The sequence below is a fragment of the Pseudorca crassidens genome, chromosome 1, assembly GCF_039906515.1.
Source record: "Pseudorca crassidens isolate mPseCra1 chromosome 1, mPseCra1.hap1, whole genome shotgun sequence".
Lineage (NCBI taxonomy): Eukaryota > Metazoa > Chordata > Mammalia > Artiodactyla > Delphinidae > Pseudorca > Pseudorca crassidens.
The window spans coordinates 88,950,783-88,973,680 of NC_090296.1; the positions used below are offsets into that span (position 1 = coordinate 88,950,783).

At 42.1% G+C, this 22,898-nt stretch overlaps 1 protein-coding gene and 1 long non-coding RNA gene across 3 annotated transcripts in view; both read left to right on the top strand.

The window, feature by feature from the left end:
- The window catches only part of LOC137230488 (uncharacterized), a 204,733-nt gene that overhangs the window by 127,693 nt on the left and 54,142 nt on the right, over positions 1-22,898 (top strand). The window lies entirely within an intron of this gene.
- Positions 1,448-5,908, top strand: LOC137228865 (ATP-dependent RNA helicase DDX3X-like). Its single transcript, XM_067745902.1, has one exon. It carries the CDS (start codon positions 1,577-1,579, stop codon positions 3,545-3,547), a length of 1,971 nt encoding a protein of 656 aa, XP_067602003.1. The 5' UTR covers positions 1,448-1,576; the 3' UTR covers positions 3,548-5,908.

Here is a 22,898-nt window from a genome sequence, read left to right on the forward strand (position 1 = left end):
ATCTATATGTGTGGGGGCTACCATGTCATAGGTTCCTGGTCCCCAAACAATCTAGGGTGGCTACTTTTAAATCACGGCACTATGCTTACCTGGTCACGGTTACGAGGTCCAGGTCTGGCTATAAAATTCAAGCCTCAAGATTCTGGACTTTTAAAGGTGAAATTGACAAAGGAGCTTGAATCCCTTTATAGTAGTGAAGCTGTGGGATTGATTGAAAGTGTTGCCTTCCCTCATTCAATATACTGTTGAGGGGTTAATTGAAAGGCATTTTATTTCCTAGTTACTTGGGAAGTCTTGACCTTTGTCTTGGTAAGTTTGGGCTGTTAAAACTGATTACCACAGACTGAGGAGCTTATAAAAAACAGACATTTATTTCTCACAGTTCTTCTAGGTTGCAGACTGCTGGCTTCCCATGGTATCCTCATATGGAAGAGAGAGGGCTAGCTTGCTCTCTGGCCTCTTATTATAAGGGCACTAATCCCATTCATGAAGGTGCCACCCTCATGACCTAATTACCTCCCAAAGATTCCACCTCCAAATACTATCACATTGGGATGAGGGTTTCAACATGGGAATTTGGAGAGGGACACAAACATTCAGTTCATGGAAACCTCTGAGATATAGTTTTTTTTTTTAATATGCCTAGAAAAACATTTCTAGATCTCTCTGATTCATTGTAGATATACAGCTTAAGCTCTTGCTACATACTACTTGCTCCTTAGAACATCCTGTGAGAAAATTAGGACAGATACAATCTCAGTTTCTCTCTCTCCCTCTCAGTCACACACTCATGCACTTACAAGAGATTAAAAGTGGCAAAATGCTTTGTCTGATGTCACATAAGTAGAAATTGCAAAGTCAAAATTATAACTCAAGATACCTGATTTTAAGTTTTGTGTTTTTTCCGCTGTACTATAATGACTCCTTATGACTTTTATAGTCTCTATTAGGAAAATAATATCCAAATATGTTGCCTGATTTTGCCTCAACATTGTACCACTTTTGTATCTCATCATTTTTTTAAACCTTATCTAAGTACTTCCTTAGCATTTTCCTCCTTTGGCTTCTAGATTTCTCTGCATATTTTTTGATCCATTATACTGCTCCTCATCTATCTCTTACCAATCCTTGGTCATTTCCTGGAGGTTCTATCTCCTATTTGTGTCTATGTTACTGGTTCTTACTGACTACAAACCCGGGTATGTAGATGCCTGAGGTCTTCAGGTTATTCTTGGGCTGCTTTGAGTTTGGGTGCTTTGGGCTGCTTTGTGTTTCCTTGCAACAGAGGATCATATTCAGGGAAAAGGATCTAGGTTTTCCATAGCATGGAAGAGAGAAGGTACAGAAAGGGGAGTAGGAAAGTTGACAAGCAAAAGTCCCCCTACAACAGTCATGTTCTTTGCAGAAGGCAGGCTTGGTGTGACTCTAAGAAGCAGTCACGGAAGTGGTTGGTGGCGGGCGTGGGGAACGGAGGAGGAAGACGCACCGCTTAAGTACTGACGTGGGGTCTCTTTCGGCCTGGCAGGATACGCTAGACCTGCAGCAGGAGACCGGGAGTTCTCGCTTCTCTTCAGGCATGAGTCACGTGCCGGTAAATGAGCGCGGGCTGGACCAGCAGTTTTCTGGTCTAGACCTGAACTCCCCTGATAATCGGAGTGGAGGAGGAAGTACAGCAAGCAAAGGGCGCTATATACCTCCTCACTTAAGGAACAGGGAAGCATCTAAAGGATTTTATGATAAGGACAGTTCAGAGTGGAGTTGTAGTAAAGACAAGGATGCCTACAGCAGTTTCGGGTCTCGAGATTCAAGAGGAAAGTCTAGTTATTTCAGTGATCGAGGAAGTGGATCAAGGGGAAGGTTTGATGATCGTGAACGGAATGATGGTATTGGCAGTCGTGGTGACAGAACTGGCTTTGGCAAATTTGAACGTAGTGGACGCAGTCGTTGGTGTCACAAGTCAGATGAAGACGATTGGTCAAAACCACTTCCACCAAGTGAACGCCTGGAGCAGGAACTCTTTTCTGGAGGAAACACTGGGATTAACTTTGAGAAATACGATGACATACCAGTAGAGGCAACCGGCAATAACTGTCCTCCACATATTGAAAGTTTCAGTGATGTTGAGATGGGAGAAATTATCATGGGTAACATTGAGCTTACTCATTACACTCGTCCTACTCCAGTGCAAAAACATGCCATTCCTATTATTAAAGGAAAAAGAGACTTGATGGCTTGTGCCCAAACAGGGTCTGGAAAAACTGCAGCATTCCTTTTGCCCATCTTGAGTCAAATTTATACAGATGGTCCAGGCGAAGCTTTGAAGGCTGTGAAGGAAAATGGAAGGTATGGACGCCGTAAACAATATCCAATCTCCTTGGTTTTAGCCCCAACTAGAGAATTGGCTGTACAGATCTATGAGGAAGCCAGAAAATTTTCATACCGGTCTCGAGTTCGTCCTTGTGTGGTATATGGTGGTGCTGATATTGGTCAGCAGATTCGAGACTTAGAACGTGGATGTCACTTGTTAGTCGCCACTCCAGGTCGCCTGGTGGATATGATGGAAAGAGGAAAGATTGGGTTAGATTTCTGCAAATACTTAGTGTTGGATGAAGCTGATAGGATGCTGGATATGGGGTTCGAACCTCAAATACGTCGTATAGTTGAAGAAGATACTATGCCACCCAAGGGTGTCCGCCACACCATGATGTTTAGTGCTACTTTTCCTAAGGAAATTCAGATGCTTGCTCGTGATTTCTTGGATGAATATATATTTCTGGCCGTAGGTAGAGTTGGCTCTACCTCTGAGAACATCACACAGAAAGTAGTTTGGGTAGAAGAGTCAGATAAACGGTCATTTCTGCTTGACCTCTTAAATGCAACAGGGAAGAATTCACTGACTTTAGTTTTTGTGGAGACCAAAAAGGGTGCTGATTCTCTGGAGGATTTCTTATACCATGAAGGATATGCTTGTACCAGTATCCATGGGGACCGATCACAGAGAGATAGAGAGGAAGCCCTTCACCAGTTCCGCTCAGGAAAAAGCCCGATTCTAGTGGCTACCGCTGTGGCAGCAAGAGGACTAGACATTTCAAATGTGAAACATGTTATCAATTTTAATTTGCCAAGTGATATTGAGGAGTATGTACATCGGATTGGCCGTACAGGACGTGTAGGAAACCTTGGTCTTGCCACGTCATTTTTCAATGAAAGAAATATAAATATCACAAAGGATTTGTTGGATCTTCTTGTTGAAGCTAAACAAGAAGTGCCATCTTGGTTAGAAAATATGGCTTATGAACACCAGTATAAGGGTAGCAATCGTGGGCGTTCTAAGAGATTCAGTGGAGGATTTGGTGCCCGAGACTATCGACAAAGTAGCGGTTCTGGCAGTTCTAGCTTTAGTAGTAATGCAAGCAGCAGCCGCAGTGGTGGAGGTGGTCATGGCAGCAGCAGAGGATTTGGTGGAGGTGGCTATGGAGGCTTCTACAGTAGTGATGGATACGGAGGAAATTGCAGTTCTCAGGGGGTTGACTGGTGGGGCAACTGAATCCGCTTCACAGCAAAGTCATCCTTTTGAAAAAGCTATTATGGAAACCACATGTAACTTAGCCAGACTATACTGTGTAGCTTCAAGAACTAGCAGTACATTACCAACTGTGATTCTCCTGAAAATTCAAGGGAGCTCAAAGCCAAGGGAAGAAAAGAAAGTAACAGTCAACAACCGTATTAAAAGTTGGTGTGAAAACTTAATTGCTGTAGTTTGGATTAACTCCCCTCCTGCTTATTTCCATCCCAAACTGCATTTATAATTTTATGACTGAGGATCATTTGTTTGTTAATATACTGTGACTTAACCTTTAGGCAACTTATTATTTTGATGTCCTGTTGTCTCAGTAATGCTTGAGTTTTCAATTGTTTTGACAAAGTAAATCCACTCAACTTGGTCTAAATTCAAACCTTGGCGCAGAGGTGTGATACAACTTAACAGGGATCATCAGTTTATCCGTAGATATTAAAAAGAAAAAATCTTGGATGGTATCCTGCATTAGGACTTTTTGATAACTTACAGAGTGGGGAGGGAAACATCTTACAGCAGAATTAGTTTCTAATATGGCAGCCTGTACTAAGTTGAAGTTCTGACTTGCTCACTCTATCCTGGATGGGCACTTGCAGGCTTTAAATAAGCCGTTCCAGTCATGATGAGGTGGCATGTATGAATACATCCATATGTTTTTCAAAGCACTCTTCGAAGTTAATGCAAGTAAATACAGCAGTTCCTCTATTAATGTTTAGGTTATTCTAAGCTAGGCAAATGTGGGCACATTATAGGAAAAGTTTAAAAGTTTGGATAACAAAAGTGTTTAGCAGAAATTTTTATCTAATTAGATGTTTTTAAATAAAATTGAGATGGTAAAATGGCTGACCATGCCAGTGACCAGTCCTTTTAAGGGCCTGCTTGGATTTTGGTCTTTAATGCATGCTAGTGTTGATGTTTTTTGGTAAACAGGATATGAGCAGGAGGGATTGTGCAGCAGGCTTTTATTTTAATGCAGGTTCTCTTTATTCTGTTTAGGCTGCATTGAAATGTTAAAATGACTTACATTTGTAGAGTTTGTAAATCAGAGTAACAACAAACACTGAAATCCTTGAGATCACACAGGTTGGAAATATGTACTAAACTGTGCAAGGTGTTATTTCTATATAGTGCAGTTTTAATGTATTTTAGTTGCATAGGTTTCCATTGTATTTATAGTCACTTTCTGCTAAATTTGGCCAAAGATGATTGTTCACCAACTAAAAATGCCTCTGCCACTTGGAATTCTGTGCTGATTTTGTGGTTGGAATATAGTGATCTTTATAGGCAAATCTTTACAATGGCTTCAGAAGGCAAAAATTTCTTAAAGTGCAATAGATTTTCAAGTGTATTGTGCCTTGTTCTAAAACTTTATTGTAGGTGCACTTGACAGTATTGAGGTCGTTACGGTGCTATTTCAACTAGTATAGATTTAGACTCTTGTACATTTTGCCCATACATTTTTACAGAATACTTATTTTATTGCACGTTCAGAGAATTTTATATATATGTCTGTGTGCGTGTCCTTAAATTTCCAGTCTTATTTTTGTCTCTTGGAAATTGTTGAACGCAGCTTGGTAAGAACTAGATTCTAAAATTTTATTTGGGACCATGGAATGATAGTTGAGAAGAAAACTATTTGCGCACGACAGATTTTAGATACTTTTTGCTGCTAGTTTGTGTAATATTTATTGAACATTTTGACAAATGTTTATTTTTGTAAGCCTAAAAGTGATTCTTTGGAAGTTTAAAGAAACTTGACCAAAAGTACAAAAACACTGGCACTTGAATGTTGAATGTCACCGTATGTGAAATAAAATATTTCAGGGTAGTGTGAGCTTTTAATGTTAAGTCCTATTGAACTTGAGTCAAATTAAGCAGACCCAGCATTGGCAATGTAGGTAGCTGTAACTTTCTGACAAAATTTAAGGCAAAATTGGCAACTTGAAATTACAACATGCCAAGGTTTTGATACCTTTGTCTTAAAATATTAACGAAACAATTGTAAACACTGATATGAAGTGTCCACCTTTTCAAAGGTTCTCAGAGTTTTATTTAGTACATACTTTGTTTGCTTTGGTTTTCAGTGTCTGGCAAATTGTAGTTCTCAGATGTGTGGTTATCTTTGTGTATTGCCATAATCAGTGACTTTTACATTGTTTTGTCAGCCAGCAATATTTTCAGTAAATAAGAAATAAATTTGCTGAATGAATGTAAATATCAAAGCGCTCAAGTCACTGTAAGTTTATTAACTGCTTAAAGTATTAGTTTTAGATGCTAGCACTGCATGTGCTGTGTTTTTTCTGATTTTACTAAAATAAAGAGTTGAATACAAAAAAAAAAAAAAAAAAGAAGCAGTCACTCCCTGTTCTTACTTGGCTCGCTGGCCTGTTCTGCTAGATATGTGGTATTGATGAAGTCAGGATGCAGGTATAATACCCATATAACCATCTTCCCTCTGTTTCAGAGTCATAGACACCCCAACACAAGACAGACCCAGGAGGGTTTAAGCAAAGACAGAATGGTGTCAGTAGTGAAGGGGAGAATGGCCTTTGCACACACAGAACATCGGGGATCTCCTTCTTGTCACCACTGGAAGGCTTTGGGATCTTTCTTAGGGCCATTGCTTTTTCTACTATTGCCTTTTATGCAACTAAGAATAATTTATTTGTAAGAAAGTATTCCTGAGTGAAAGAATGCTCGGTATAAGTACTGAATTTGTCAGCACGGTGGTTTAAAAATAGGTCCTAAAATTCTTTGATATCTTTCCCTCAATTCCAGATGTGGAGCTTAGTTACCCTTCCCTTGAGTTAGGGTTGGACTTAGCAACTTACTTCTAATGCTAGAATATGGCAGAAGTGATGGTGTCTGATGTCTAAAATTGGGACATAAAAGGCATAGTGACTTGCTCTTGTTCTCTTTCTTGGATTATCCACTTTGGGGAGAGCCTGTTTCCCCATTCAGGAAGCCTAATGGAAAGACCCATGTGGCTAGGAACCGAGGCCTCCTGCCGATAGTCACGTGAGTGAGTCATCGGAAGCGGACTGTCCAGCCGCAGACAAGGCTTCAGATGACTGCAGCCCTCACTGACATCTTGGCTGCAGCCTCAGGAGAGTTCTCGAGCCAGACCCAGTTAAGCTGCTCCTGAACCCCTGACCACAGAAACTGTAATAGGAAATATTTATTTTTAAAATCTACTACATTTGGGGGCTATTTGTTATACAGCAATAGGGAAACAGAATTTGGTCATGTTCATTTGGACTTGATTTAGATGCCCATGTCCTGGAGTTTGAGTTGATGACATAAAGGGATGAGACATCTGAGGGATCTTGGGAGGTGACTCCATTCTGCATGTAGGAGGATTGTAAGTAATTTCTGACCAGAGGCCAGCTGTGAAAGTTTTAAAATGTGTCCACAAATTCTTTGATGCTCCTGTCTTCAAACGTAGGGCCTAATTCTCCTCCCCCAGCAATGAATGGCTAACATACCTGGCTTCTTCAGGGGTGGATTCATGGGTGTTCAACCTGTGCAGTTGCAGGGTCCCCTTGCTCAGAAGGGTTTTGCACTTGGCTTAATGCTCAGTTGTCCCATGTTGAAGTTCTTAATAATTTTTGAACAAGGGACCTCACACTTAAAAATTTTCACTGGCCCCCACAAATTATGTGGCCATTACTGAGCTGCTTCTTTTGCCCTAACCTTGAGGTCACTGGCCTTTCTTGATAGTCAGCTTTCTTTCTATCCCCAGAGCCCTAGCAAACTCAATTTCTGTGGTCTTTGGGAATGTGGGACATAGCTATTTGCTTCACTTCACCTCAGGAAAAAACCAATTTCTCCTGGTCCTTTGAACCATCAGCCCAACTGGTGACCACAGAACTCTGAAGTCTTACTTAGTGAATTCCATCGTCAATGTCTCTTGGTCCCCTGTGGTCCTCTCTGAGCTCAGGTGGCACTTCATTTAGACAAATCCTGATTCTCCTCATTTCTTCCTTCCTCTGTTTCTTTCTTGGACCACAGAGCATCCAAAACCTGTTATTATTATTATTTTTTCCTCCAGGGACTACCACACCTTTCTTCACTTTCTGGGAAACACTTTTCCAAGCTTCTGAATCAGATTATTCATTGATAACATTAGCATTTAACTTAATTACAATTAAGTATTGCTTTTATCCAGGTTGGACACATTCTGTAATCCATAACAATTCTCCTTGGGAGAAGAGACTTCTGTTTTTGTGGCCTAGAGATTCACTCTTTTTGAGAATGTCCAAAGCTTCCCTAAAATGTCAACAAACAGGCTGGCTCCTGAAAATGATATTGTTTTTAGCTCCCGAGGAGGTGCTCCTTTGAGCAATAGCTCTCAAGCAGAAACTTAGAGTGTGAATGTCTTCCTCACTCTGGTCTTAGCATTGTAGAATTCCTATACATGCTCGGAAACACTGAAAGCATCATAAAGTCAGGGCTTAGGCTGTTATTTTATCTTCAGCATTTTTTTAAAAATACTATGACAAATGTAATTTAACCTGCAAAATGGCAACTTGGGAGCTATTTGACATTCAGAGCCTGATTGGAGAATTTATGCCATGACTTAGTTTTTTGGTTGACCCAACTGTAAGCCATTTGACTTCCTCTTCAGAGCAAGCTAGTTAGAAAATACGATGGAGTTTTAAAGGTGTGAGTGCTGTTTAAACTTGCCTCTCTCTCTAAGGTTTTCCCAGTCTCCTCTGACATGGAGATGTTAAGAAGACATCTGGGTACACACTAGGAAAAAATCTCAGAGGCACTTTGAGGCTTTGGAGATGAGAGAGGGTTGAGGGCCTCATTAAGCCAGGTAGAATTTGTCCAAATGTCCACAGAGGGCAGTCTGGCCTTAATTAGGTCAATATTTATTCAGGCCCACATATAGGGTAAAGACTTTTTAATTTTAGCTATCTTAGTGGCAGACCCAGAGATGCATTGTTCTGTTCAGACCCCCCTTCAAAGAAGGACTTGTTACTAAGTTGTAAGGAATGTGGTTCACTGGCAGTCTCCTGCTATTTACGTCTTCAGATCCACCTCGGCCTTTGAGCCAGACGCCCCTAATGGATGACTTTGCTTCAAAGGGTCTCACTGGGCGGGCAGAGATGTTTGTTGTCCAATACGCATGATGGTCTGCCATCTCTCCCTGCCCAATCCTACCTCCTTCCTTTTCTTTTCACAGTTATTACTCCTCAATCTGCATTCTTAAATCTGTCCCAGCATCTATCTGCTTCCCAGAGGACCCAACTGACACAGTGGTTCCAGAAGTGTTTGAAGAAAACAGGTGGTAAGATGAGGTTTTGGGCCTAGATCACTCACTGCCTGGTTGGCAAGGAGAACCCTATCCCAGGTGCTGTGTGGGGGCACAGATAGTCTCTGACACAAGATGTTGGCCCAATTGCAAAAACTTTCCCTGGTGAATTGAGAGGTGTTCCAATGTACTGGTTTAGGCATTTGAAAAATACAGGGGGAAAACATCCATACAAGGGAAATGGAACTGCCTGATTGTTATTAAGTTGCATTGAGGCTTATTAGAGGGATAATGAAAAGCTGAAGGCAGTTAAAAATTGATAGCTAAGGAGGTCAGAAGCCCTTTTGGTAGCTTACAAAGAGGTCTGTATCTTCAGAATTGGGAGAGAAGAAAAAGACCAAAATCAAGATGAAATAGATTCCTGAGCTTCAAAGACAATTGATTATACAGCTGAGGCAGGTCTGTTATGCCAAAGTCAGGCCCCTGGTTGAGAAAATTGTCCCTATCCTGACGCATGGGATGGGGACACTTTGTTGCTTGTCTCCCATATGTTGACTCTTCAAACTCCTCTGAATTCTCAGAGCTTGCAGAGGTGGTCCCTTTCCCTAGTAAGAGCTAATATATACCTCTTTCATGAGAGAAGCCACTGTAGACCATTCTCCTGCAAGGTAACGGGCTTCACCCTGCCCCCATCAAGATAAGGCCCTACCTCTTCTCTTGGCTGCTATTCCTATAACTGGGATTAAGTCATAGCATGTCCCAGTTAGGGATGTCCTGGGTCTAATAAGGGAGGAATGGTATTATACTCTCAGGGAGTTATAAGACCTAGCCAGCAGGTACTGACAGGAGCTAGTGGAGTGCCCATGGTACTGGATTTTGAGGGTTCTTGAGGGGCCAGAACATAAGATTGGGTAAAGAAGAGATTAATGGCTTGGAGGTACTTTCTTAGGACACAGATTTACTATCTTGGCAAAGACTCCAGGGCATAGCACAAACTCACTGCTTGAGTGGCTTCTAGAAGCAAGAGGAAATGATAGCCCATGCTGAGCGAAGTAGAAATGCCAGCATTATCATTGCCGATACCAGAGGAAGGAAACAAAAATCTCAGGGAAGTGGGCATGCTGGAGTGGAGATATGTGAGGCCAGAAGATCCACCAGAGCATTATGTTCTATGGGCAAAGGACACAAACTTACTAAGGCCACCAAGAGGGTGCACTTGTAAAAGGTGCCCCAGCATCATTAGGCATGTCAGTGTTGGCTCTCTTTTGCAGAGCATGCCTGATAGTAGGAGAAGTTAGCACAGAACTTAACTAGTTGATAACAATGGGGTTTCGAAGGTACCACATTCCAAATTTAAGAGTGGTGCTTGGGCCCATATACTTGGTGACATAAGAGACCACCATCTTCGAATGGGCTCCAAAACAAGAAAGGCATCGTAGCCCGTCCAGGGTGCAGTACAAGCAGGTCTGTTGCTCGGGCTAGTTGATCTGACAAACCCTATCGGTGTGAGAATAAAAGTGCAGACCCCTGAAATTCTGGAGTAAGGCCATATTGCCTTTCGAAAAGCAGCCTAACGGTACCTTGTAAAGACAGACTACTTGTTGATGAGGGCACACGTAACCATGAGTTCAGAACTTCCTATCATTTGCAAGGTCTTGCTGAACCTCCAAGCCATAAAAGCAGGTGTACCCAGCAGCAGTCCATTGTAAATTGGCAGCGGTACATCTGGGATCTAGAACAAGCAGGATCTATGAGTGAGTAGCCCAGAGCCCCACGGTATTGACCGGAGTTGCACCAGCAGCCCTTTGCTTCCCACATACTTAGGGCACTTAACATATTGCACCACCCAGAAACAGTGGCCCAGTAGAGTGTTGGAACAGTCTGCTGAAGGTGCAGCTGGAACACTCTGACGACATGGGGCCATCCTTCAGGATGCTGTACACACACATTAACAGAGCCCTCTATGTGGGACTACGTCCCCCAAAGAGAGACAGAATACATGGGTCCAGGAAGCAATTTAAGAAGATGGATTGAAATGCATTTTGATAACGATTTATTTAAAAGAAGGAGGCTTATTAAGCAAATTAATGGTTAAAAAGGAAATGTTTATTTAATGACAATGGAGGACAATTTCCCTGATACTTTATTACCTAGAGTGCTACGTTTACATGTATGCTTTATGTCCCCGGATTATTTACATTCTGAATTTACTTATAAGAAGGTTTAATGTACCAAAAGTAATGGAAAAGGGCTTAACGTATAATCTTTGAAAGAAATAACATTTACTTCTCCAAGTCTGTTGTAGAAGTGAACTTTTACTGATACAAAAACTATATTCCCGTGCAATCCCTGAATTAGATGGAAAATGACGACTTTGGTGAAGTGAATACATCATTTCTGGGGCTCCTTTTAGGCCTTTGGGAAACATTAGGTAACTGGTACACATGGGAAGGCTAAACGTTAGCAGAACTACGAAGAACCAGAAGGCATAAAGATATCAAAGTAGTTTGATTGACTCAGGGTTACATGTAAACTCCTATTTAAACTTATATGGAATCTTCTTTTCTCATGTAATAAAAGGTTAACCTTTGAGTTTTTCTTTTCAGAACGTTCTAGTGCCTAAGCATGTTCCTTGGGAAATAAGTGATCATTGACAATCTCAAATCTTGGTGGGACAAGTTGCTATAAGTAGATACAGTAAGGAGTAAAATTATAATACAGAATTAAAGGGCATAGAAGGCACATGGAGATTTGGTCAAGTATACATTGCCTCAAGAACAACCCGTTTTTTTGGTTGTTGTCATAACTAGGTTCTTGAGGCAATCAATAAGTTAATATTTATTGAGTGCCACGGTGCAAGTCTTCCCCTGTGTCAGGGGCTATGGAGAACACAGAACTCTAAAAAATGGCCTCTGCCTGCAAGTAGCTTATACATTGTACTCGCTCAGAGTAAAACATATGAATACACAAAAACATTAGTGAACAACCTAACATTTTACATGATTAAGTGCTACATTCTATTTAAGAGAAGGTAAGGGCTTGGGGTACCCAAGTCAGCCATCGTGGCTGCTACACTCAGATTCCCTCCTAGGTGCAATGCTCGGGACCATATGATGGGCTTTGTGTGGTGTGACTGTTGATTGGATTAGAGGTGGTCACATGGCCCCAAGGCAGCCAGTCTGTAGGTCAGCCAGCTACCTATAATATGGCCTGATGCAAACCACAAAACAACAACAAGTCAAAGGAGCTGGGTCTGATTCTTCTGGAAGTTTGCACCAGGAACTAGTGAGAGACTGAACATTGCGAACCGAGAGCTGAGTCTCATGTTCTTTCCTTCCTTCTCCCCTGGGGAGACAGGAACAAATGAGTGAAGAAATTCTAAGTCAGCAAAGGCTTTAACGTTGGGTAGAGATAGATGGGGAGCAGAGGGTGAGGAGGCCGGTTGGTAGAGAGACATGGACACATGGAAAGTTGATGTTGATGGCAGGTCACTTTACATGCCTTAATGAAGATCCATGAAATTCTCCCTTGAGTTACCTTGGACCCATAATCACCTGCGGGGAGGTCTGGATTTTGTTTTTCCTGGGACTCCTGTGCTCGCACCTCCTTTCAGTGAGCCCAGTGTCACCTGAAGTAATTTGAATGAGTTTCAATTTCTTGCAACCAGATAAACTTAACTAGAGCAGTGCTATAGGAGATTGGAGGGAAAGTGAAGGCTATAGGTAGAGAAAGAGGTGTTTGATTTGTGTGGAGAGTCTAGGTGTTTCTCTGTGATTTTCTTCTTTCTTCAGAAAAAGCTTATGGGCTCCAAAAATTCTGGTGCATTTTGAGGTCCAATGAATCCAGAGTTTACTGCCATTCATTCACCAATGACAATGCACTGATTGTTCTCATGTACAAAAAAGGTAGGCTTGCTAGGTTTGAGCCCAAAGTCAGAACTTTCTTCCATTAGGTATGGAATGTTATTGTACGTTGTGCCTTTAGCCCTTAATAGTACAGCTCTAATTGTATCTATTATTAAAGTATCAAAACAGTATTTATGAAAATTACCATTTTTAAAAGCAGTAGAGGTGAAGGTCTTAAAATTTTTTACTACAGATTAAAAATAACTGAGGTTTAAAGAAATCCATGAGAGTGATTATTTTTTTATAGGTCAATGAGGATAAAACCTTCCATAGGTGGGGAATCCTTCATCTAAGTGTAAGGGAGCCGCAAAGTTAACAAAGTTAACAAGAAACTCTGCAGCACTGCTGAATCCTGTGGGTCTCATTTTGCCTGGGTTTGATATATGTATTACAAAGGAAGCCCCATTAACAACTGCTCTCCCCTCTGGTTGACGAAGATGAAAAGCTTAGCGATCCTGAGCGTGGAGAAAGCAGGCTTTTTTCTCTCTTGACAGATTATATTCCAAGCAATCTGCTGAGAGGGGGAGGAAGGCAGGTCTGGAATAAAAATAGAGCCACTTTAATTTTGAAAATGGTAAGAGAAAATTAAAATAGCAAGAGCAAGAGCCAGTCCCGGAGGCAGACAGTTGTGACCCAAGCACTGATGAAATAGACAAGGAAAAATGATTACAGGAAAATGTGAGGGTGATGTGGAAGGAACTCTCCTACTACCCCACATCATTTACTTGTCAAATCTCTACAGTCAGCCCAGGCACAAGGTGTGGACTATAGGAAGTCTGGGATTGGATATACACGGGGGAATATTTGTCATCTTTCTCAACTGTGAAAGATTCTCTTCCCTGATCCTACACCGCCACACAAATTCCTCCCAAGGTGTTCGAGGCGGGGCTCTAATGGTGAGGGTAGGGTACTCAGGCTAGCTAAAGTCACCAGGATGGCTGTAGGGTGGAGTAGAGTATTCCATGAAGACTTCCGAGCTCCTGGGAGTCTTTTTGTACTTTTTCCACAAAATGGTAGATTTCTCTGCCTAGGAAAAGTCTTATTTAATTAGAGGAGAAGCAGCCATGGAATTGTGGAAAAGAAATGCTAGAGACAAGTAGCTCTTGCTTTGGTGTGTACCTAGACAGGTGAGGTGAACAACTGAAAGTACCAAGAACAGCAAGAAGAAATCTAGTTCAGCCTGCCTAGCCGTGAAGCAAACTTTTCCTCAAACAGCAGAATCAGTTCAGCCTGAATTAAGACCCCAGGAGGGGTATTCAAGTAGATCCTTCAGTCTAGATAGGGAGACAAAACATATTTGTATATGTGCATATGTGTACACATATGTGTGTAGAAATAAATATTGTAGAACACCATAAAATCAAAAGTAACCTTGCTTGGTTTAGACAATTAGTGATGCTTGAGTTCTGAAGGGGAAGATATTAGCAAGGTTTAGAATAGTCTGAAGGTTTGGGGGATTACCACAGCATGAGCCCCAGCTCCCTTCTCTTGCCACTTTTGCATTCTGTCTCTACCTGTCCCTCCACCTCAGTGCAAGAATGAGCACCTTGGAACATATGGACAAGTTCAATTTTATAGAATATAAAGTTTGAGGGGAACAGAGGCTGGGGTAGTGCGTGTGGCTGGGAAGGTAACAGTAATGGTAATGGTAAGGTTGATGATGGTAGCTAATGTTTAGGCAGTGCTTCTAAGCACTTTAAATGCCTTAGTAATTATAATCTTTTAAACAAATCATGAGGTGATAAGAACAACAATAAAATCAACAGTAATAACTATCTTAGCTGTTCATAGTTCCCAAGAAAACTGAAGCTTAGGCAGAAGCCTTCTATGCTAATTTTTCTTTTTTTTTGGCCACGCCACCACATGGCATGTGGGATCTTAGTTCCCCGACCAGGGATCGAACCCATGCCCCCCTGCAGTGGAAGTGCAGAGTCTTAACCACTGGACCGCCAGGGAAGTCCCCTCTATGCTATTATTTTATTAGGCAATGCAATCTCAGGTGTCATAGGTGAAAGATCAGGGTGAGTAATGCAGGCAAGGAGGGAGAGGCCCTATGAAGATGCTAGCCATCTGGCCACCAGTATAACTAATTGCTCCAACCATGGGACCACATATCTGAGAAGTTACATAAATTCTGTCTCAGAACTATCCCTGGGTGGGAAAGAAAGGCTAGGGGAACAATTTATATAATGACCCTTGCCTCCCATTGTCCAGGGTGTTCACTTCCCTGCCTTTCCTCATTGTATATTTGAGCCTGTGGGTACCAATTATGATCCTGCAGTAGCTTCATCAGGGCAGGACTTGAGTGAGAAGAAAGGAAAGAAGCAAGGCATGGGTAGGAAGTGAGGCACTCTCAAGATGCTACTGCTTAAATTGGATAAGAAAGCATGAGAGCTGGAAGACACAGAAGGTAGAAGGCACTGCATTGATACATAAGCAGTGTCTGATATTGTCCCCCACTTGTGTCATGCAGATTATACCCTCCATGATATCCAGCTCCCAGTTTACTAAAGAGATAAAGGGAACAATTTTTCTTTACTTTTTTTTTTTTTTTTGGTGAGAACACTATTCCATCCATTCTTTCTTGTGAGAGAAATTTTATCTAACCAGTCACAAAGTTTTTCATGGTAATGGCTAGCTGCAATCTCTGAGTGACCTAAGGCAAGAGAGTTAGTGAAACAGGTACAGTTTCCATGATAGTAACTGTATTGAAGCCTTAGTTGATATTTAAAATCTACCTTTTCTATCACCAGTCTCCCTCAGCCTCAGTCAGCCCTTCACCTGGTCTGGGTTGGCTGGCCTGTGAGATGGTGTGGACCTTCATCCCCTAGAGTTCTAAGCCCTTAGTTTCTTTGCCCTCATTTGACTGTGGTTGCTACAGTTTCCCCTTTATATTATAGTTGGTGGGTTTCTAAGCCATTCATGGCTAAGATCATGGGGTAGGAAGCACAATTCCTCAGTGGGTTCTTGGGGAGGGGTGATCAGAAGGACCATTCTGATCTCCACCCCTTGATTCTCAGACTCATGTATTCTAGCTATTAGGGGCAAAACACCATAAATATATGTGTATTTTCTCATGTATATCCCTCTATTTTCTCATGTATCCCTAACAGCTAGGAAAAATGAAGTTGTGTATCATTTCACAAGGTGTTATTCTTCAACTGGTGTCTTATCTGAATGTTGCATGTTGGGTTCCCTGGGTAGCTGACTCTGGGACAGAGATTAGTGTGTAGGATGTTTATTAGGCAGTGCTTTGGGCTCACTGTCTTTAGAAGGGAAGGAATGTAAAGGAACAAGGATTGAGCAGAGAGAGCTGTTGGGCTGTGATTCAGTTCTGAGTTGGGGGGAGAAGGCCGAGTCTTTATACCTCTGTGCCAATCAGTCATGGCTGCCCTGGGGAAGATTCATGCCCTTGGGTGAGTGGATCCCTTTAGTGGGTACAGTTCCTAAGAAGGGCTGACAGCTGAGGCCTATCTGTTGTCAGCAGTCCCAGCACGTGGGGGAATATGTCCTTCTTTCCTGAAGAGGAACTTTGGTAGAGTATCATGGCATCCACCTCACGGAGCCTTTTCAAGGACATGTCACTAGTCTATTAGATTGGCCTCTTCTGGGGGTAGATGGTAAGATCACTGTCATATGCCTATCATTACACCTCCTTGGCTGTAGGGTCAGTCTCTCAGTTTGAGACACAGTCGTTTGGGGTCCCAGGTCAATAGATTAGACATTCAGTAAGCACTTAGATGATGGGGCTGGAGGGGATACTGAGGATAAGGAAGGTCAACTCATATCTGGAGAGTGCGTCTATTCCAGTAAGGATGATCTGTTACTTCTTCCAGGATGTAAGGTGTCTGAGGTAATCGGTCTTCCACAAAATGGTTGGTTCTTCTCCTGGAGGAACTGTTCCATATCAAAGGCTAGAGATTTAGATCTGTAGTACTGGCAGAGGGTAGGTAAGCCTTGGTGAGAGGGAGGCCATACTATTGAGCCCTTGCATAGTCTCCACTCTTGTCATCATGACTACTCCATTCATGGGCCCGTTGTGCAAACACTGATGGGCATTAGCAGAAGAAGCAAAGTGTCCACTGCCAGAAACATACATCTCTTCCCCAGAATTCCTTCTGCAGTCTTCCACTCTTGTTACTTCTGGGACCTTAACCAGCCAAGCCATTTTCTGCCACCCGGGAGTCTGTGGCTATCTTTTTCTTCTAGCCACTTTTCTCTCCACACAAATTGGACCATCAAGTATACGGATTACAGATCTGCTCACTAGGAGGATTTGCTTTTTCCTCTCTCCTTTAGGGCCACTCTGGTTTTTTTGTTTGTTTGTTTATTTGTTTCGATGTCCAGAATTTTTATTGGAGCTTTTTTTAAAAAATATTTTTATCAGCAGGGATTTTAATTAATTTATTTATTTTTGCTGTGTTGGGTCTTCATTTCTGTGCAAGGGCTTTCTCTAGTTGTGGCAAGTGGGGGCCACTCTTCATCGTGGTGCACGGACCTCTCACTATCACGGCCTCTCTTGTTGCGGAGCACAGGCTCCAGACGTGCAGGCTCAGTAGTTGTGGCTCACAGGCCCAGTTGTTCCGTGGCATGTGGGATCCTCCCAGACCAGGGCTCAAACCTGTGTCCCCTGCATTAGCAGGCAGATTCTCAACCACTGCACCACCAGGGAAGCCTGGAGCTTTTATTTTAGAAAATATAGTTGATTTACAATATTATGTTAGTTTCAGCAAAGTGATTCAGTTATGCATATTTATCATCTATCTATCTATCTATTCTTTCCATTACAGATTATTACAAGATATTGAATATAATTCCCTGTGCTATACCGTAGGTCCTTGTTGTTTATCTATTTTATATATAGTAGTGTGTTGTCTGTTAATCCCAAATTCCTAATTTATCCCTCCCCCTCCCCCTGTACCCTTTCCCCATTGGTAACCATAAGTTTGTTTTCTTTTTTCTGTTTGTTTTTGTATTTTTTTTTTAACATCCTTATTGGAGTGTAATTGCTTTACAATGGTGTGTTAGTTTCTGCTTTATAACAAAGTGAATCAGTTATACATATACATATGTTCCCATATCTCTTCCCTCTTGCGTCTCCCTCCCTCCCACACTCCCTATCCCACCCCTCCAGGTGGTCACAAAGCACCAAGCTGATCTCCCTGTGCTATGCGGCTGCTTCCCACTAGCTATCTATTTTACGTTTGGTAGTGTATATATGTCCATGCCTCTCTCTCGCTTTGTCACAGCTTACCCTTCCCCTTCCCCATATCCTCAAGTCCATTCTCTAGTAGGTCTGTGTCTTTATTCCCGTCTTACCCCTAGGCTCTTCATGACATTTTTTCTTCTTAGATTCCATATATATGTGTTAGCATACGGTATTTGTTTTTCTCTTTCTGACTTACTTCACTCTGTATGACAGACTCTAGGTCCATCCACCTCACTACAAATAACTCAATTTCGTTTCTCTTTATGGTGGAGTAATATTCCATTGTATATATGTGCCACATCTCCTTTATCCATTCATCTGTTGATGGGCACTTAGGTTGCTTCCATGTCCTGGCTACTGTAAATAGGGCCACTCTTGAGGGGGACTGTCTTATGAGAGCCAGGCACTTTCTGTTAGCACCAACGTATTTATTTCCCAGTCCATCTGTGAACCAAGCCTGATTTTTTCCTCCCTTAGTTTGTCCTAGAGATGGAGTTTTTCATGAGCTGAAGGAGAGGCGTCAGTGCAGTAGAGGTCAAGGACATGGAGTCTAGGCTCTGTTCAAAGAGTTTAATCATGGCTTCTGGACCTGCTCTATCTCTACTAAGATATGGTTACACACCAGAAGCTACTTTTCAAATGGTGAGTAGTTCTCTGATGCAGTAGTCTTGGCTGTGCTCCAGACTACTAGCGCTGTGTACTGTACCCCTCCTATTTGGGCTTGCTAAGGATTTTACACATCTGTGATAACTGCTGTGCATACCATCAGCAACAGTGGATCTTCTGGGCCATACAACCTGAGTGGTAAGGAAACTTGCGCCACAGCAAAACTGTCAGTCTCCTAAGTCACCTGGTACATGGGTTAGGTGTGATGTATACTAATATTTTGAAGTGTAACATATGCTACCTCCAAAATCCAAAGAAGTAATCAAACAGTATAGGAGATTAGGAATGAAACAATGTGTCTTTTACTTTAGAGGGGGTGTAATGACATGCCCCAGGCCACTGCATTCCTTAAAATCTCACAGATGTGGCAGGCTCCTGTATCTTCATAGGATTTTTCTTGCATCTTCTAGCATAATGTGTCTTCCCAGAGCATCCATAGTGTTTGCCACATTGTGAATAGTATGACGTCATCAATATACAGGAACACTAATATGTTCTTTGTAATGTCAAGGTGATCAAGGTTCCTGTGGATTATATTTTGACAGAGAATGAGTGAATTACCTTGGCCCTTGGCAGGATTGTTAAAGTATAATTCTGTCCCTGTCTCCCATTAGATCTCTTTATCTTCTCTCGATGGAGATAGAGAACAATACATTCCCTAGATAAATAGCTGCAGAACAAGCGCCTGAAGCCATTTTGTTTTGCTCCAAAAGAGATGCCACATCTGGAAATAGCATCTGTCCCTGAGGCACCCGCCTTTAAGCTTATGGTAGTCTACTGTCCTCTGCCACACTCCATCTGGTTTTCTCAGGTGTCAAAATGCTGAAGGGGGATGTGATGGAGAGTACCACCCTTGTTTTCTTGAAGCCTTGGAGGGTTGTGCTAATCTCTGAAATTCCTCTTGGGATACAGTGTTGCTTGTGACTTGCTATTTCAGCCAACACTGAGGCAGTTTCAGAGGCTTCCACTTGAACCTTCCTACCATAATGGCTCTTACTCTATAAGTTAGACAACAAATGTGAGGCTGCTTCTAGGAGTTAAATATATCTCTCCAGTTATACACTTGGGAACTAGGAAATGAGCAGGTCTGCAGTTGTATTGGACTCACTCTAGAATGGTATACTACTCCATTTATCACCTGACCTCCACAGGCATTCACCATAACCAGAGAATTATTATGGAATTTTGGGTTTCCTACTATTAGTGGCAGCTCAGATCCTGTATCTCAAAATCCTCAAAACTTTTGGATATTCTGGACATTCCTTTTCCCGGTGTACAGTTAGCCTGGAAAATGGCTTCACATCTTTTGGGGGAAGAACTGGGGAAGTATTCATTGTATAAACCTGTGGTGAGTTACATGTTTCTCAGTAGGATCTGTAGTCCTCTTTAATCAGTGGTTTCTGAATCTAAGAACAAAAGAAGAACAAGAAAATTAAAATGTCATGGAAACCAAGGAACTAGAAAATTTCAAGGGGACTACTATATATTTACCTAAACCAATGTCCTTCACTTCTGGGAAACGTAACTAAATGACTTCTGTGGCAGTTATCTGAGGCCACGTGACTGAGTTCTGACCAGTAGAATGCAGGCAGTGTAATGTACACAACTTGGAAGTGGGATGATCGTTCCATAGAAATCTCCCACATAATTTTCCATCTTCTCATTTCACTCATCACAGGGAGCAGAACAGAAGGATATGGGGCACCAAAGACACATTTTGCCTGATTCCTGGTTTCCCCTTTGTCTTCTCTCAGGTATCTAGTAATTCATACTATTTAGATGAAAGAGGTTTGGAGCTGGAGTTAGGAGTCCTGGGTCTGCTTCCTGGTTCCATCATCTATCAGCTCAGGTGAAGCACGTAATCTTGACCGTCTAGTTACTTCATCTATAAGATGAAGCATTGGATAAGGTGATCTCTCAGCCTCTTCTTGTCCCTAAATTTGTATGAATATGAAATATAATCTGAAATTGATTCACAGTAAGGAGCCAATGACTGATTTGGGGGGTTATCCACTTCAGGGGTCTTTGTTTTAGCAGATGTGAAAGCTACTTCCTGGTTTGGCTTGTTTTGCTGGGGAATTAGAGCGGTCTCCGTCCTGACTAATAAATCCCATTTCTTTTTCACTTTAAATTCTACTGCAGATCAATGCTGGTCCTGAAGATTAGTTTGGGGCCTTGATGTCGCAGGGGGATTGCAGCAATGCAACATGCTAGGATGTGCTTAATCTGTGTAAGAGTGCACAGCAGGCCCTGTATACTTAAATCCTCCAGAGAACATGATTGAATATTCAAGTAAGTTTCCATCAATGGAACTTTTAATGCTTAACATCTTCTACCAAAATAGCATTTTCTTTTCTGATCTTAAAGAGATCCTCTGGAGAACAAATAAAATGTTCACACCAAGGAAGAACACTCTATAATCATAATTATGTTACTCTAAAAGGCTATAATAAGCTTTAAGCAAGTGCTTCCTATTTTATTCTCACTGCAAACAATTTATAAGCAGAACTGTCCTCTTGACGTGATAATGAAAGAGCAGTCACACATGTCAGCTGGGGCAATTATGTTCTTCAGATGTCTGCCATAAGTATTGTATGATTCCTTCCTGCTGACACCTTATCAACTGTGACATATTAAAAAGAACACCCAAGAGAGCTAACTTCAAAATCTTGAGTACTTCCAAGAAGTTCCACTTGTATCAAAAAGCCTCGTACCTTATCTTCCAAGATAGTCTTCTTTGCTACATGAGTTTTGGATCTCAGATGGAAAAGAAAGAACAACAACAAAAGCACACAGAAATCTGCATTTTGATAGTACACAGTCGCCTAGTGAGTCAGAGCCTTAAAATTTTACCTGGTTTATTATATCAGTGAATAAAAAATCCACAGTCAGACAGATATGGGTTCAAATTTCAGCTCTGTCATTTCCTAGCTTTTTGACTTTGGTCAAGGGACACATTTTTTGAGCTTCACATATAAAAAGGTAAAGGTGCAGACCACATTGCCCTGGTTGCTGGGAGGTTGAAGGAGAGACCAAGTGGTGGAGCACTATGCTTTGGTCTATCACAGGAACCCTGACATGTTAGTCCCCTCCTTCTTGTACGTTTTTAGCAGGACCTAGAGGGTGCCTGCTCTGGGTATGCTTTGGATGTTACCCGGAGAGTCCCTGAGTCCCATGGCCTTTCTGTTGAGGAGGAGGAATGGGGGCTTAGAGGGACCAGAGAGCACTTGCAGCTCAGTCTAGCTCCAAAACTCTGTGTGTGCAGATTAAACATTTTTTCTCAGCTCTTCCTTTCCCATCTCTCCTTTCCCAAGATGAAGTCATCTGGCCCAGTTCCTCAAAGCTTTCCCAGCCATCGTCAGTGCCGACTGCCCAGAGGCCTCCCAAGGCGTGGGTTCTGCCATCAGTCACTGGGCTCCTGCCAGGGTGCTGCGCTGACTCTCAGTGTTACTCTTCAGGCACCTGCCTCGTCAGGGACCCAGGACACTGAGTGGCCCGGCACCTCTCGGCTCCTCTCCTCACCCAGCACAGCCGTCTTCTATTTTAAGCAGGTACAAGCATTTCTGAGTGAAGACTATTCCAGGGCTCCTCCACAGGCCTTTCCAGAGCATTGTTATCTGGGCAGTCCAGACACCTTCTTTGTTATGAATAACCTAAATCTCTTTTTGACATCTCCAATCTCGTCCCTCTCATTCAGTTCACTTTTGGCACCAAACTCCATCAGGTACTCAAGCCATCACTTTCTAGCCATGATGCATTTAGGAAGGCAAGTAATTGTTAATTGTCTTTGTTCCTCTATTCGGATTCTCTCCAGCTTAACCATCGCTTTTTTAAAGTTTGCAGAACAAACGGCACAATCTTCTATGAGGGGTTTCACTGTGTAAAGGAAAAATGGTATCTGGGCTCTTGGGCATCATACTACTCTTGTTATGCCCTGGAATCTGTCACCTTATTTTTTCATTCACAGCACTGTGGTATTGCCGACAGATAATAAAAATCTCTTGCTGTAGTTGGTTAATATATGCTAGTCTTATTAGTAACTGTTCATTAGTAGTAACTAGTCATTTTTATTTATGGGGGTGCTTGTGTGTGTATGTGTATGAGAGCTAGAGATAGAGGGAGAGAGGAGATTTTGAACCATGTATTCGTTCATTCATTCACTCTAAAGTCACTTTCTTGTCCCTTAACTGTGGTGAAAGAGCTCTGAGATATCAGATCAGGAATACTAGGTTCTTGTGCTGACTAAAATCAGCTTACCCTGTGATCTTGGGCAAGGGGTGA

Excerpts from the sequence above, each read along its gene's own strand:
- LOC137228865 (XM_067745902.1), top strand. The coding sequence starts at position 1,577 with ATGAGTCACGTGCCGGTAAATGAGCGCGGGCTGGACCAGCAGTTTTCT.